The sequence below is a fragment of the Miniopterus natalensis genome, chromosome 17, assembly GCF_054644295.1.
Source record: "Miniopterus natalensis isolate mMinNat1 chromosome 17, mMinNat1.hap1, whole genome shotgun sequence".
Lineage (NCBI taxonomy): Eukaryota > Metazoa > Chordata > Mammalia > Chiroptera > Miniopteridae > Miniopterus > Miniopterus natalensis.
Genome location: NC_142097.1, coordinates 16,189,433 through 16,206,959, shown reverse-complemented (window position 1 = coordinate 16,206,959; position 17,527 = coordinate 16,189,433). Strand labels below are relative to the sequence as shown.

Below are 17,527 nucleotides of genomic sequence, written 5' to 3'. Positions count from 1 at the left end.
GTCTAATTTTGAAAAGCCTTAATTGTTCCAAGGCAATTTCTGAAAGGAGATAATTACTCAGGATAGTGTTCAGGACAGAAAAATGATGTCTAAAATTATAACCCCCACCTCAGGCCTTCCCTGAACTATTGCCTGTCCATGCATATAAGAACAGATTGAAATTTTTAGGCCATGTAATCAGTTATTAGGATACTGATAAGTTAATTGATCTTGATAAAATAACAGTAATCTCTTTGATATTAATGCTTTTGTGTGTGTAGGAATTTGCTTTATAGTCACATATATAAGTCTTATGAATATATTGATGGCACAAAGACTTGCTATATATACCTTGTCAAGTGAGCTTCATTGACAGGATTTTTCCAACTCTAGAGGGTATAACCTGCAATATGTTCCCATGACTATAATATAGAAGCCAAAGTCTATACTGGAACATTGGGTTTGAAAAGATTGTAAATAGGATTCACAACTTTAAGTATTGCATCCAACAAAATGCAATTCTATAGTTATGCTTCCCAGGGAAATGAAATTTAGTGCATTTGTGTGCGTTGGTTTAGGTAATCCTTTAATAATATAACTTATAGTCCTACTAATAAATTCAGTTTGTTTTAGAAGCCAGCTTTGCATGTGTTTATTTAGAATACTGATTCTCTGTATAGAGGAGGGGACTTAGAGTCTTGGTGTGGAACGTCCTGACAGATTTTTAAAAGATACCCAGGTGATTATGTATATGCCTGTTTCCCTATCTCTTCCCACAGTGTTCATACACACACACAGCCTTACATTGAGAGCTACTAATTTATGTGCTTTTTATTTTTTTAATTTACCTTTATTGTTGAAAGTATTACAGATGTCCCCCTCATTGACCCCCTCCACCCCATTCCCACTCCCGCCCCAGTCTTCCCCGAACTATTGCCTGTCCATGCATGTATGCATATAAGTTCATTGGTTTGTGTTTTTTATTTTTATGTGTTTGAATATCTCATGAACTAAAGTTACAAAGAATTGGTCTCTTTCTTGATAAAGTTAGTAAACTGAAAAATCATTTTATACCTAGGAAAGATGTCTGATTTATATTCCATGCAATGGTGATGCTTTTTAGGTTGAAAATATACTACTACTAATTAGCATTCTAAGGTTTACCTCATTGAGTACGTTGTCAATGCTCTCATCTTGCCCAATAAAATGCATTTCATTTAGGTAGTTTATGAAATGGTACTTAAAATGCTATTGAAGAAGATTGGCTTTGTTGTTCATTGTTATTAATGCTGAATATTCAATACCATTCATAAGGAAGATCTCTGTTCTTCCATGGTTTTATTGATTTTTCTATTTAATTTCCAATTCTTTTCTATTGATTCCATTCATAATTTTGTCAGAAAAACTTAATATTTAGACTGCCGAAAACCAAGAAGTGAAATATAACTGTATTTTAGCCCTAATTTTAATTCACATACCTGAAAGCACTACCTCCTGTCTCAGGACGGATTTAAAGAAAGGTGTGTTTTACTTCATTTACCAGTCATTTTGTGCTTTTGAAGCTAGAAACCATCACAAATTTAGCTGTGCAAAGTTAAAAGGGTATGCATTCTTTCTAGTTGTACATTTCTCTTTTCCCTTCCTACTTCATGGGTAACTCAAGGAAAAGGAAAACACTATCTTCCTCCTTAAAGTAATTGCCCTTCCTTAGCATTAGAGAGGACAAAGGTAAAGTACTTTTCTTTAAATTTACCAGATACCTACCAAATGGTAAATTTATGTAGTTAATTTTTATTAATTTTGAACTGAGTGGTTTTTTATGTTGCTAGGAGCTGAATGAAAACCAGAGCACTCCAAAAAAAGAAAAACAGGAGTGGCTTTCAAAGCAGAAGGAGAATATACAGCATTTCCAAGCAGAAGAAGAGGCTAATCTTCTTCGACGTCAGAGACAATACCTAGAGCTGGAATGCCGTCGCTTCAAGAGAAGAATGTTACTTGGACGCCATAACTTAGAGCAGGACCTTGTCAGGGAGGTATGTTTGAATGATATGAAATCAGGATCTTTCCTGAAAGTACAGGGATTCCCCCCAAATTTGAATAAATTATTCCACTGGGTTAAATTTAAAAGAAAGAAACATGTATTGAGCTATTAGCTGTAAAGTGAATATACATTTTTTGGGGACACCCCATATGTTAGTTACATCCCAGCCTCAAGGCCTTGGCGCTTGTACTCCACTCTGCCTAATATCCTGATATCCATATGACTTGCTTTCTCCCTTCCTTCATATCTCGCTTCAAATGTCACTTCCTCAGAAATGCCTTCTCTGATCACAGAATCCTTCTTCCTTTAAATGTTCTTCTTTGTACTTCTCTCTCTTACATACCTGCACCTTTTTGAAGGAAGTCTCTTTTCACCACTAGAATGGAAATTATATGAAGTCACAGGCCCTGGCCGGGTAGCTCAGTTGGTTAGAGTGTCATCCCAGTGTGCCAAGGTTGCGGGTTGATCCCTGTTCACGGCACATATAAGCATCAGCCAACGAATGCATAAATAAGTGGAACAACAACCCGGCTGGGTGTGGGTCAGTGTTTGATCATTGATTCATGAACCAGGAGGTCATGGTTCAATTCCTGGTCAGGGTACATGCCTGGGTTGCAGGCTTGATCCCCAGTGGGGGCATGCAGGAGGCAGCCAATCAGTGATTCTCTCTCATCATTGATGTTTCTATTGCTCTCTCCCTCTTCCATCCTCTCTTTGAAATCAATTAAAAATATATATACCCCCTACATTTAAAAAAAAAGTGAAACAACAAACAAATCAATGTTTCTCTCTCCCCCCCCCCCCAAATCAATAAATACTTTCTTTTTTTTTTAAAGAAATTATAGCCCTGGTCTGTTTGGCTCACTGGTTAAGAGTATCCACCCACCAACTGAAGGGTTCCGGGTTCAATTTTGGCCAAGGGCATGTACCTGGGTTACAGGCTTGATCCCTAGCCCAGGTCTCTCTCACATCAGTCTTTCTCTCTCTCTCTCTCTCTCTCCCCCCCCCCCCCCATTCCACTTTCTCTGAAAAGCAGTGGAAAAAATGTCCTCGGATGAGGATTAAAGCATAGATAAATTTATTTCCAAGAGTGGCTTAAAGTAAGCTTCAAATATAGCATGGTGGTTCAAAGGCATTGAGTCTGAATAGTGGCATGGAGAAATGGGTAGTATTGGTAAGAATATAAATTGATACTGTGCTTTTGGAACATAACTCAAAAGTAGCTTTTAAAATGTAATACATAGCCCTGGCCAGTGTAGCGCAGTGGCTAGAGCATCAGCCTGTGCAGCAAAGGGTCGCGGGTGTGATTCCCAGTCAAGGGAACATACTTGGGTTGCAGGTTTGATACCTGGCCCCAGTTGGGGCACATGCAGAAGCTTTTTAGTTTGATATAGTCCTATTCATTTATTTCATCCTTTACTTCTCTTGCCTTTGGGGTCAAATTTATAAAATATTCTTTGTAACCAAGGTCCACAAATTTAGTACCTATATTTTCTTCTGTATAAGTTACTGTTGCCCAGCTGGGCATGGCTCAGCGGTTGAGCATCAACCTAGGATCCAGGAGATCGAGATTTGATTCCCAGTCAAGGCACATGCCCCAGATGCAGGCTTGCTCCCCAGTCAGAGGTGTGCATTGGTGTTTCATCATTGGTGTTTCTATCTCCCTCTCCCTCTCCCTCTCCCCTCTCCCCTCTCCCCTCTCCCCCCTCCCCCCTCCCCTCTCCCCTCTCCCCTCTCTCTGAAATTAATGAAGATATATTAAAAATGTACTTTATTGTTTCATATCTTATATTTAGGTCTTTGATTCATTTTGAATTAATTTTTATACGTGGGGGCGAGCTGTAATCTAGTTTCATTCTTTTGCATGTGGCTTTTCAGTTTTCCCAGCACCATTTATTGAAGAGACTTTCTTTTTTCCATGTGTGTTTCTGGCTCCTTTGCTGAAAATGATCTACCCATATACATATGGTTTTATTTCTGGGCTGTCAATTCTGTTCCATTTCTGCCAGTACCATGCTGTTTTGATTATCGTAGCTCTGAGAATTTGAAGTCAGTTAGTGTGATATGTCCAGCTTCGTTCTTTTTTCTGAAGATTGCTTTGGCTATTTGGGATCTTTTGTGGTTCCATACAAATCCGATGAGTTTTTGTTCTATTTCTTTAAAAAATGACACTGGGATTTGGATGGGGATTGCATTGAATCTGTATATTGCTTTGGGTAATACAGCCATTTTAACTGTTGATTCTTCAGCCCATGAACATGGAATATTTTTCCATTTCCCTGTGTCTTTTTCAGTCTCTTTTAATAATGCTTCGTAGTTTTCAGTATATAAGTCTTTCATATCTTTTGTTAAGTTTATTCCGAGGTATTTTATCCTTTTGGTTGCAACTGCAAAAGCAATTGTTATTTGTTTGTTTTTTCTGAAGTTTCATTGTTAATATATAGGAAAGCAGTGTGTTTTTGTACATTGATTTTGTATCCTGCAACTTTTCTGTATCTGTTTATTGTTTCTAATAGTTTTTAGTGGAGTCTTTAGGGTTTTCTGTGTATAGAATCATGTCATCTGCAAATAGTGACACACTTCTTTCCTTCCCAATTTGGATCCCTTTTATTTTGTTCTCTTGCCTGATTGCTCTGGCTAGGACTTCGAGAACTATGTTGAATGAGAGTGGTGAGAGTGGGCATTCTTGTCTTGTTCCTGATCTTAGAGGAAAAGCTTTCAGTTTTTCACCATTGAGTATGATATTGGCTGTGGGTTTGTCATATATGGCCTTTATTATGTTAAGATACTTTCCTTCTATACCTATTTTATTGAGTGTTTTAATCATAAATGGATATTGTATCTTATCAAATGCTTTTTCTGCGTCTACTGAAATGATCATATGATTTTTATCCTTTCTTCTTGTTAATGTGGTGTATTACATTGATCGATTTGTGTATGTTGAACCATCCTTGTGCCCCTGTAATGAACCCCACTTGATCATAATCTATTTTTTTAATATATTGTATTCGACTTGCTAGTATTTTGTTTAGGATTTTTACATCTGTATTCATCAGAGATATTGGTCTGTAGTTTTCTTTTTTGTGTTATCCTTGTCTGGTTTTTATATCAGGGTTATATTGGCCTCATCAAATGTATTAGGAAGTGCCCTAGACAGTTTGGCTCAGTGATTAGAGCGTCGGCCCTCAGACTGAAGGGTCATGGGTTCAGTTCCAACCAAGGGCATGTACCTGGGTTGCAGGCTCGATCCCCGGCCCTGGTTGGGGCACATGCGCAAGTCAACCAGTTGATGATGTGTGTCTCTATCACATCCATGTCTTTCTCTCTCCCACTCTCTCTGCAAAGCAATGGAAAGAGATTCTCGGGTGAGGATTAAAAAAAAGTGTTAGAGGTGTTGCCTCTTCAGTTTTTTGAAAGTTTGAGAAGGGTAGGTTTCAAATCTTCTTCGAATGTTTGGTAGAATTTACTGGTGAAGCTATCTAGCTGGTCATGGACTTTTATTTTGGGGGTGGTTTTTGATGGTTGTTTCGACTTCCTCACTGCTGATCGGTCTATTTAGATTTTCCAGTTCTTCCTCATTCAGTCTAGGAAGGTTGTATATTTCTAGGAACTTACCCATTTCTTCTAGTTAATGATTTTGGTGGCATATAGTCTTTCATAGTATTCTAGTATGATCCTTTGTATATCTGTGATGTCTGGTAACTTCTCTTTCATTTCCGATTTTTGTTTAGATAAGTCTTTTCTCTTTTTTCCTTAGTGAGTCTAGCCAGGGGGTTTGTCAATTTTATTGAATTTTTCAAACAACCAGCTCTTTGTTGTATTAATTTTTACACTTGTTCTTTTTAATTGAAATAAAAAGAATAACATTTATTGAGCATTGTGTTAGTTATTACTCTGAGAACTTTCCACTTATGAACTCATTTCATCTTCATATTAAATATATGAAGTAGCTGTGTTATTATCTCTATTTTGAGAAGTGATAAAACTGAAGCACACAGAGAGTCTAAATAACCCAAGGACTTACTGCTCGTAAGAAGCAGACCCAGGATTTAGAATACAGGCAGTCTAGCTCTTGAGTCCATGTTCTTAACCACTGCACTCTACTGGGTATACTATATGTGATAGAATTGAAGAGCATATTCTGAAGAAATTCAGGGGATGACTTAGGAGCCCTCTTCGAATATAAAATTAAGAAGCAATAAATAAAAGAAGGAAAGGAAGAAGGACTTTGAGTGTCTTCAGATAGATTTGTCTTAAGCTTATTTAAAAAAATAGTATTAATGAATAATAAATGCATAGTATGAGGAAATTTGTGCTAATTGTCCATTTACTATAGTAAATGTCATAAAACTTTACTAGGCAGCTAGCTATTATTGATTCAGATTTTTACATTTCTTTCCTGGTTTTTCCTGTTTCTTAGGATTTTCCCCCCTGGCATTATACAGCAGTAAATTATACCTTTTGTCTCTTGTTTTATGGATTAGGAGTTAAATAAAAGGCAGACCCAAAAGGACTTAGAGCATGCCATGTTACTGCGACAGCACGAGTCCATGCAAGAACTGGAGTTCCGCCACCTCAACACAATTCAGAAAATGCGCTGTGAGTTGATCAGGTTGCAGCATCAAACCGAGCTCACTAACCAGCTGGAATACAATAAACGAAGAGAACGAGAACTAAGACGAAAGCATGTCATGGAGGTGCGGCAGCAGCCCAAGAGCCTGAAGGTACCTGTACCCTAAGCTGCTTGACAGGGCAAAGAGAAAAAAGACACTTAAACAGTGAAGGTCTAAGACAGATGTCTGTCATAAAGAAATTGAATGAGCTTTTTTCTTTGCATTTTAAGCATGTTTGGTTAATTTAATGTGGAGTATCTGTAGCTATACACTTTTGCTTATGTATTTCCCACCAAGTTCCAAAAAGTAGCCAAAACTTTTAACTGTGGGAAGTGCCATCAATAAGAATCAAAAGTCTTATTTTAAATGTACCCAGATGTTCAATGCTGATATTACATGTCAGCATGCTAACCTGTTGGCGTTTCTTTGTTCCAAGTAATAGTTTTGTAATCTTATTTGCTCTAAATGTGATTTGTATCCAAAAAAGTTCCAAATCATTACAGAAGCCAGTGAATGAAAATGCCTTTTTAACTCCTCTTCCTTCTTGTCTATGCTCATCTGAAGAGGAATAGTGGAATCATAACAGAACTTTAATTTTTGTATTTGCTTTGAATAGAGGAATTCATTTGCATGGTATGAAATTTGAAAGTGTACTATAAAGTTAAAGGTTTCCCTTTCTCCCCTTTGTCCCTCTAGCCACCTGTTCCAGCCCCCTTCACTAAAGTGAACCAGAGTTAACAATTCCAAGAAATTTTCAAGTTTTATAACTTGTAATAAATATTTGAAGGACTTTAGTCACATGAATCTTAATAAACTAAAACCGCACACTATAGAGGCTATCATCTATATTAGTACCTCAAATAATCTGTACATGTCTGCACACTTTAAACTTTTATTTACATCCAATAAGGCCCACAGTATTTTCTTTTTAAACCTTTTCCTCTTTTTAAAACTATTTGACAATTAAACTGTAAAACTGTTCTTGGTCTTAACTGAATAACTGTCCTGGAGTAAAGTGAAATTCATTCACAGAGGTAATCTTTTAAAATCTTGAAGATACACCACACCCAGTGGTATCCCCAATTCCCACCCATTTCCTTTCAAACAAGCTGTATTGAACAAAATATAGAATCAAAGCTGTTGTACCCTTTCCTGTGAACCTGAGTAACATTTCATTTTGCTGTGTCCTCAGAACAGTTAATTAACATCATCTACAGTGTAGCTTATGTTGACTGTCCACATAACCTTCTTTAGTTGTTGCTTAGAAAAATTGGAATTCATAATGATTTTTCAGATTTATTTTGTCTTTTTAGTGGAGAGAGATATACTCTTTTGCAGCAGAATAGATAATTTCCCTCAAAAGATTTTTAAAACAGAATGTCTGTGAAATTAATTATGGTTTTAAAGTCAGCAGCACCCAGAAGTAAACCAGAATGAAAGCTTATTAGTTTAATAGTCATATCATAAATCTGATATGACTGCATTTCTCTAGGATAGTTGTTCGATGTTTAACAACCCTTCCTGTTTCCTGTTGTTGGATCCTTTTCAGTTTGAAAGCTTGTAAACAGTAGTCTGATTTTCACAGATATTATACAGAAAGTGAGGAGAAAAATAATGTTTTACAGTCACCGTCATACTTTGAATAGAATGCCTCCTGATGACAAATGAGCTCCAAAAGTCCCATAAAGGAAATTGTTCTGTTACTTTAGTAGGGAAGGAAATCACCGTTTTCCTCTTAGTTGTGTATTTCTATCTACTTACTCAAAACAGACTAGATTTTAACACCAAGTTATTTCATTTTTATTTACCTAAGTATTTAGTTGCCTTTCCAACTTTCGCAAGACCTTAAAGAGGGCTAGGGGAACTTCAGTTTGAGCCCTTATGTGAGTTTACTAGGAGTTGTGGGGGTTGGCGTACCATTTCTATGGAATGGGTTGGGTAAACACCTACTCTGCTGTTTCTTCACCAAATGGTGCTCTGTAGTGTTAAGTGAGTAGAAACTATTGTAACCTATGTTCATCTTGCTTTCACTGAGTCAAACATTGAGGGATATAATTTATTCTTGGTATAAGTATCACTCTTCTTGTAAAAAAATATTCTTTGAGATGTATGTTAGCTGAACCTATTATAATTATTTCACAATATATATAAATCAAACCATCATGCGCTATACCTTAAAATTATACAGTGATGTATGTCAGTTATTTCTCGATAAAACTGGAAGAAATCAATAAGTGGAGAAAAAATTTTTTTAATTTCCTTTTCAAGTTTTTTTCCTCATTAGGCTAAAGATATACAGTTTTCTTGGCACAATATTTTAAAAATAAAAACTTAAAACAATAGAGGCTGTTACACAGAGGCAGAAGAGCATGTCTAAATTTCATTGTTCCACTCCTAGATAAATTGGAAGAATTTTTTTAAACCAAGGACAGTATTTAAAAGCAGTGTTATTAAGCATAGCTAAACCAAGAGTTTCTCTTTCTAGCTAGACATTTCTTGACCCTTCACAGAATAAAGCTATATGACTATGATCTAGTGCTTCAGTTGGTATAAAATATGGAGAGGTTATATTTGAAGTTGTAGTATGGAGTGGGAGGGGCAAAAACTACTTCCTTGACCCAAGTGTATTACTTTGGTCATATATGCATTTTTTATACACTGTATCAACCAATTAATATCTGACAGTATTTATATTAAGGTAAAATAATTTCAACAGTAGATTCGGCCTTATTGTAGTAAATGAATATATTTTCACTTGTAGGTTTGATCAATATACCTTACAGAAATATATTTTATCTTATTAAATTTTGTTAAAACCTGAGTTCATAGAATACCTAACCTGTGATTAACCAAAAACCAAAGCCAAAACTCTTACATCTCTGAACTCAAATTATTTTATCACAGAAATGTTTATGTAATTCATGTTTATCATCACCCTAAGAAGGGTTGTCTCCTCCCTTGCCCCATAACTTTTGTTTGACCTTTGAAAGATTAGTTAACTCATCCGAATTTCAAGGTTTTGCTTGTGGTGTGTTAAAGAGTAAACTGTTACTAAGTGCGTTTCTACCTAGTTTGTTCCCTGAAGGAAAAGACCAATTGTAATAACAATACTAGTTACTAATACCCTTTTTTTATGGGTTCTGTCACAGACTATGTAGTTGGAGTTGAGATTGTCATTAAAAGAAATTGGTGCAAAGTGTCTCAGATAAGGAACAGAGTAAATATGTTTATTTTCTATCTGAGAGATCTGATAAAATATTGTCGGTGCTTTTATATCTACTACACTTACTGCTTGAGAAGAAATTTAATTTTCTGTCATCAATATACGCAGTAATCAAAACTAATTTTAATATTTACTCAAGTAGCTAAACTTACTAGCAAAGTAATGAGTATTACTCAAAGTCCTGTGATAAATGAGGTTGTTGGTATTCTAATGATTTAAGTTAGAGTATTTGTTATTAAAATATATAGAATTCAGTGATTTGACCCAGTAGCCAAGTACAAAAATACCTACAACCTTATGATCTCATCTTTTTGTTTTTCTTCTCCCTTTCTCCTAGTAGCCTTTGTTTTCATGTAAGCATAAGGTATGCCAAATGCCATATGTTAAAAATTATATACATCTTTTTTTTTCTTCCCAGTCTAAAGAACTCCAAATAAAAAAGCAATTTCAGGACACCTGCAAAATCCAAACCAGACAGTACAAAGCATTAAGAAATCACCTACTGGAGACTACACCAAAGAGTGAGCACAAAGCTGTTCTGAAACGGCTCAAGGAAGAACAGACCCGGAAGTTGGCCATCTTGGCTGAGCAATATGACCACAGCATTAATGAAATGCTGTCCACACAAGCCGTGAGTTTGTTTTATTTGGGCGAAACAATTTAGTGCCCCTATCCTTCTACCACCTGATTAAAATCCCAGCAATTAAAATACTAGTTGGAAGTCATTGCTCTCCTGCAGCTTGGAAAATAGTGGTGGGTGGTCCATATTCTTCCAGCTCTCAGCATTGCTTGGAAGCTGGCGTGATGTATATAGAACTCTCATTGGTCCATTTAGACACAAAGTTCTAAACAGGCTCTTTGCCGGTACTGCTCAGGTCTTTAGTACATATTCCAAAAGCTTATCAAGATTAGATAAGCAGCACCCTGGCTGGTCTGGCTCAGTTGGTTGGAGCGGCTTCCTGTACACCAAAAGGTGGCGGGTTCAATTTCTGGTCATGGCACATGTAGAAGGCAACAATCCATGTTTCTCTCTCACATTGATGTTTCTTTCTCTTTCTCTCTCTTCCTCTCTCTAAAAAAATCAGTAAAATTTAAAAAATTAGCCCTAGCTGGTTTGGCTCAGTGGTTAGAGCGTCAGCCCGCCAACTGAAGAGTCCTGGGTTTGATTCCGGCCACAGACATTTACCTGGGTTGTAGGCTTGATACCTGGCCTGGTCGGGATATGTGTGGGAGGCAACCAATCGATGTGTCTCTCTCACATCGCTGTTTCTCCCCTCCCCCCCCTTTGCACTTCCTCTGAAAAGCAAAGGAAAATTTCCTCAGGTGAGGATTAAAAAAATTTTTTTCTTTTTAATTAAAAAACTCAAAAAGATTAGAGCAGCAGATTGGTTAAGCAGTGGGCAAAAAGTAGTACTATATTGGAAATCCAAATGGTCACATTGGAGAACTAATATAAAATATTGTCTATAAGTTTTGTAAACTTTTCTTAAAGGGCCAGATAGTAGATATTTTAAGCTCTGTGGGCCAGGAAGCAAAATTGAGGATATTTACAAACTTTTCTTAAAGGCCAGATAGTAGATACTTTAGGCTCTGTGGGCCAGGAGGCAAAGTTGAGGATATTACATGGGTACTTATATAGCCATTTAAAATGTAACCATTTCAAAATATAGACCATTCTTAACTAGTGGGCTATTTAAACACACACAATTTGGCCCATAGGCTATAGTTGGCTGGTCCCTATTCTGTAGTTATTTCCATTTGAGGAAGAGATTCAGAGTCTTATAATACCTAATCAGAGTCTAGATTTTTCTTAAGAAAAATACGGTTATTAGGCATCTGCCAAATAGCTTATGATAGCTTCATAAGCCTTAATTGGTTACTGTGCCTTTCTTTCTCAGAGATCTTTACTCTAAGGTAGAAGAGAAACCAATTATGTATCCTACAAAGGAGTGGTCTGTCTTACCTGACACTCCTTCTTTCCCTAGGTCATGGATAGCTCGCAATAGGATGTATCTGTTTTCTTTCTCTTTCAGCTGCGTTTGGATGAAGCACAGGAAGCAGAGTGCCAGGTTTTGAAGATGCAGCTGCAGCAGGAACTGGAGCTGTTGAATGCATATCAGAGCAAAATCAAGATGCAAGCTGAGGCACAACATGATCGAGAGCTTCGGGAGCTTGAACAGAGGGTCTCCCTCCGCAGGGCACTCTTAGAACAAAAGGTATAAGTAGTAGAAGGGAGGTAATTGTGCTAGTATTTGCTTTCTTCAAAAGCATTTTATAAGTATATTTTCATATTGACAGGGGTGGCATTAGACCATTCTCACAGTACCATATTTCCTTAATTCTAGTTTTGGTAGTGTTTTCCTTTTCTTTAAAATTATTGATTCAATAATGAACCATATTATTATTATTTTTTATTGGAGAGAGAGAGGGAGAGAGAGATAGAAACATCCATGAGAGAGAAACATAGATCGGCCACCCCCAGCACGCCCCCTACTGGGGATTGAGCTTGCAACCCAGGCATGTGCCCTGATCGGGAATCGAACCAGCGACCTCTTGGTTCATGGGACGATACTCAGTCCACTGAGTCACACTGGTTGGGCTTAATAATGAACCTTATAATTAATGAGTTCTAAACACCAGGAGACTATAATTAAGTAGTAATTGCTAGAAAAAGGATATGGGTTATGTGAAGATGGTTGAATTTTGAGAGAGTAACTCTGGCTCCATGTTCCTCACTTCTGTTATGTACCTAGCTCTACCTAAGGAGATTGGAGAAAACTTGGATAGTGAAGAAAAAGAACTTTAGCAATTGCTTGGGAGAGGCAGGGACAAAGGATCAGGAATATATACTTTACTCATACATCCTGAGCCTGGAACTATACAAGTTGGTGGAAGGTTACTAGAGGACAGAAAGTAAAACCAGTTCAACACAGGTGAAAAGTCAGGCTGAAAATGTTACTTCTAGATGTACCTTTATTTATTTATTTTATTTATTCTTTGTCGGATATTCAGATATGTTAGAGAATAGAACTAGAATCACAGCTTAAGGAGTGTAAACTGTGTGTGTGTGTGTGTGTGTGTGTGTGTGTGTTTTGGGGAAAGGGTGATGGGCAAGGAAAGGTATTTGTTGTGAGAAGTGGTAGAATATCAGTTGTATCTATGTTCCAGAGTTCCTGAGCCCATAAGTTCCCGATAGCTGATACAGTGTTAGGTCCATTAAATTAATACTTGCCTCGCGCCAGCCAGTGTGGCTCAGCGGTTGAGCATCAACCTATGGTCCAGGAGATTGCAGTTTGATTCCCGATCAGGGCACATGCCTGGGTTACAGGCTTGATCCCCAGTAGGGGGCATGCTGGAGGCAGCCAATCAATGACTCTCATCATTGATGTTTCTATCTCTCCCCTCCCTTCGTCTCTGAAATCAATAAAGAGATATTAAAAAAATAATAAATTAATACTTGCCTAATGGCCTTGCCTATTGCCTATTAAAAGTTGTCATCATTTCTGGACCATTGGCTCATAGATTTTTCTCTGTTTCCTGCAGTTCTTGTGATAAAAATAGAATGCCTTAAAAAACCCACCTAAATAAGATGTTACTATGTCTCTGGCAGAACTGTCTTTATTACTGGCTTCTTGAGAGGTACTTGCCTCTAAAAACTATCTCAGTTATGTTTCTCATTCAAGATGGAAAGATATAAATTTTGAGAAAAATCTAATTTGTTTCATGTACAGATTTCATAAATGTAATTCCAACTTTCATATTTAAAATTAAAAGTTCTGTCTCGTATGCTTCAAAATCATCACTAAAAGGAAAATTCCTTATAGTATTTCGGGAATAGTGTTGTGAGAAATATTGGTACTATTAAAGTATATTTGTATTTTTAGCTCCACCTAGTGGTTCAGAGTTAAACAGTGCTAATTAATCATTTCAATATATGAACCAAAGGCTGTGTGTTCTACAAAGCTTAGTAAGATGTGAGTATAAAACTGATACCCATTGGTGAAGATGATGTGGAATTCTCATGCATTGTTAATGCATTTTGGAAAATAATTTGGAAGTATATATTGGGCTTTGGAAATGTTAAGACTTTGAGAATTCCAAGGAAAATCAATCTAAAATACAGGGGGAAAGTATGCATAAATATGGTGATTATAATGCATATTTCATAATGGCTTAAAATACCTAACCATGTAAAATAGAGATATCAGGAGCATTTGAGATCTTGCTTCCCAGCATATGGTGTAAGTTTTGGCTTAAATGAACTCTCAATAAATAAATAAATAATAACTTTGAGATATAAATAAGTAATTATGGTCAATCTACTTATTAAAATCTTACTCATTCTTTTAATTGATGGCTACAAAGACAGCATTAATATGAATGTGTTCAAAATGATAACACATTTTGATCTATTGAATAAAATAAAGACAAATAACACTTAAAGTGAATTGAAGTAATGCTAGTAGTGACTATATTAATATGGTAGATTGGTTTGTTTTTCTATTTTATTATTTTTTATGTGGTTAATATTACTTTAATAATGGAAAATGCAAAAGATTAGTATTAAAAATAATAAAAGAACAATAGGATGATAAATCTATAATGCTTTGAGTTGCTACTTGATTTTTAGAGTTGATGTTTACATTTCAAGTGGAATGCATGGCTATGAAGCACTTTGAGGTCAGTTGGGAACTACTAAAGCCAACCTAGGTATGTGCCCTGACTGGGAATTGAACCCAGAACCTTTTGGTTCAAGGGGATGACACTCCTACCAACTGAGCCACCCGGCCAGGGCCCATGTGAATTTTATACATAACATAAAAGGGGGCAGTATTTCCAAAGTATAAATTGACATTTTTTGTTATATCATTTCATTTAATTTTGTCTCTATTTCATTTAGTATCAGCAACTGGTTGGTAGTTTTAAAGTAAGAATTGACCACTGGGACATGTTACAGGACCTTTCTTCGTGGAACTGAAAATATTCACACAAAAAATATCACATTTAGTTTCAAAAAGATAGGTTGGGAGAACCTCTCAAAAGTTTTAATTACAGCCTTGCCGGCGTGGCTCAGTGGTTGAACATCGACCTGTGATCCAGGAGATCACCACTCGATTCCTGGTCAGGGCACATGCCCAGGTTGTGGTCTTGGTCCTCAGTAGGGGATGTATAGGAGGCAGCCAATCAATGACTCTCTCATCATTGATGTTTCTCTCTCTCTCTCTTTCTCCCTTCCTCTCTCTGAAATCAATAAAGATATATTAAAAAAATGAAAAGTTTTAATTACTGTAATTCATCTACTCAGTGAAACCACCTTTCTAATTTGTAATAATTATAACATTATAAAAGAAATGGGGATTAATGTAAACTATCACAAACCTTAGTTTTTATTTTTAATTGAAAACTGTTCTGAGTTTCTTAAAATGACAAAACTAATAAGTAAACATAGTTGAAACAGTGCTTACTGGATAAAAGGTTGATAATCATTAAAATGTGCTTATATTTTTATCATGAATTTTCTTCAAATAATATGCAAGGCATTAATATCAGTTTACATAGATGCTCAGGACATTCTCATTATTTATTAGATCCCTCAAGTTAAAATAAATACTTTTAGTGAATGAATTTTTTAAAGTTTTACATATAAACTATTTAAAAGACAAAAATTGAAGTTCTTTGAATCCTTAGAGATCTGTAAATCTAATTCTATATGAATTGGGTATTTTATATGTAGATACTAAAAGAGTGGGAAAATTATTTTACAAAACACAAATCATTTTTTTAAATGTGGTAAATATAGAGAAACATAAATAGAAATTAAAATGTCGAATTCTACCACTCAGAAATAACTGCAGTTAATGATTTGATTTGATATCTTTTCCTCAGAAGAAGCCTTCATGTCTAATCTAAGTTCTTCAACCTTCATATGAAATGCCCTCTCTAAACCTTTGTAACACTTTAGTTCTTAGAACTTTGAATAATTTTCAAACCTTTATTTCATTTATTTAGTCCATTCTGGCCTAATTGTAATTTCCCAAACTCTTACTTTATCATCTTTTCATGCTTTTATCTGTTCCCTCTGATGAAAATATATTTCCCTCCCCTTGTCTTCCTGGTAAACTTGTACTCTCTCTTCAGAATCCAGTCTCGACCACCTCCTCTGAGATTTCTTTGCCTTATTCTCCATTCCCTGTAGAGTGAATCACTCCATCTCTTTGTATTTCTGCTATACCTTATAAATCTTTTATTATGTTTTATAACATTCTATTGCAATTTTTTATTTGCATGTGTTTCCCATGCCACTAAACTGTTGTGTGTTTTTTTACGGGCACAAATATATGTTTACATAAAAACTAAACATTTGTCAAGCTAGATTTCTATAGAGAGCAATACCTATTGGCATAAGTTCTCAAATATCTTGAAACCTGATTATTTAATGCTCCTTTACAAATTCTCTTTATTTTTTTATCATGGAAATTTTCAAACATACACAAAAGTAGAAAGAATTAGTACAATGAAATCTCCAAGTACTCATCACCCATCTTTAGCAGTTATCAATGCTAATGTTTTCTTACCTATTCCCCTGTTCCACACACACAACTTTTTGGGGGGTTGGGGGGGTACAGCAGGAGTTAAAGTGTAGTGTCTGGAGTATTTAAAAGCAAATCCCAACATGGCATTATTTCACTCCTAAATGTAGGTAAGGACTTTTTAACCATAATTCCATCATGATAGCTAACAAAATTATAAATGTTTAATATTATCTAATATTCAGTCCATGTCTAAATTTCCCCTTTTATCTCAAAAATATATTTTTTAAGTTGGTACATTTGGATTGGGACCCAAAGAAGGTCCAGATATTGCCTTTAATGAATTGTCTTTTAAGTCTTTGAGTCTATAACAGACCCCACTCCACCCCCTTTTTTAAATTGGATTATATCATTTGCTGTACGGGAATTCTCATTTCTGGATTTGGCTGATTGCATCCTCATGCTGTCATTTAATATATTCCTCTCTACTTTATATCTCTTGTAAACTGGTAATGAGATTTAGAGGCACGATTATATTTAGATTCAATATTTTCCTTTTAAAATTTTTGCAAGGAATTTTTATAAGGGTTACCATGTGTTTTGCATCATATCAAGAAATATAATGTCTAGTTGTCCCACTTTTAAGTGATATTATATTGATCATGGGTTCAGGTATTATCTGATTATTCATTAAAAGGTTCTCCAACTTTTTCATTGTCCATTAACTTTATTATTATTTTTTTACATTTAAAAAAATTATATACAATCAACTATATTTCTTTGTAATACCTCCCAGTTTTCTGAACTGATTATGATGACAATGCAACCACTAATTTCTAAGTACATAGTGTCTTCTAACTTTTTAATGAAAACTTTATAATTTTGTTTGCTTTTCACTTTGGTCCATTTGGAACATGGTATACAATGGGGTTCCACTTTTATTTCTTTCCAGATGCCTGGTCAATTGTGCCTGTGTTGTTTGTTTAAAAATCCATCTTTTCACCATTGAATTAATTACTGTTTTGTCCTGCATGAAAAACCTACAAACTGAGATCTGCATTCTGTTTCTATTTCACTAATTTTCTATTCCTATACCAATACCATATTTATCTTATTAAATGACATATGGTCTGTCTTTTAA

At 35.6% G+C, this 17,527-nt stretch overlaps 1 protein-coding gene across 2 annotated transcripts in view; it reads left to right on the top strand.

Annotated features, from left to right (window-relative positions):
• The window catches only part of TAOK1 (TAO kinase 1), a 112,513-nt gene that overhangs the window by 85,348 nt on the left and 9,638 nt on the right, over positions 1-17,527 (top strand). For both annotated transcript variants that reach the window (XM_016201952.2, XM_016201953.2), the window contains 4 exons: positions 1,809-2,012; positions 6,505-6,744; positions 10,275-10,487; positions 11,890-12,072. In XM_016201952.2, coding sequence (XP_016057438.2) covers positions 1,809-2,012; positions 6,505-6,744; positions 10,275-10,487; positions 11,890-12,072 — 840 coding nt within the window. The remainder of the gene's footprint in view (positions 1-1,808; positions 2,013-6,504; positions 6,745-10,274; positions 10,488-11,889; positions 12,073-17,527) is intronic.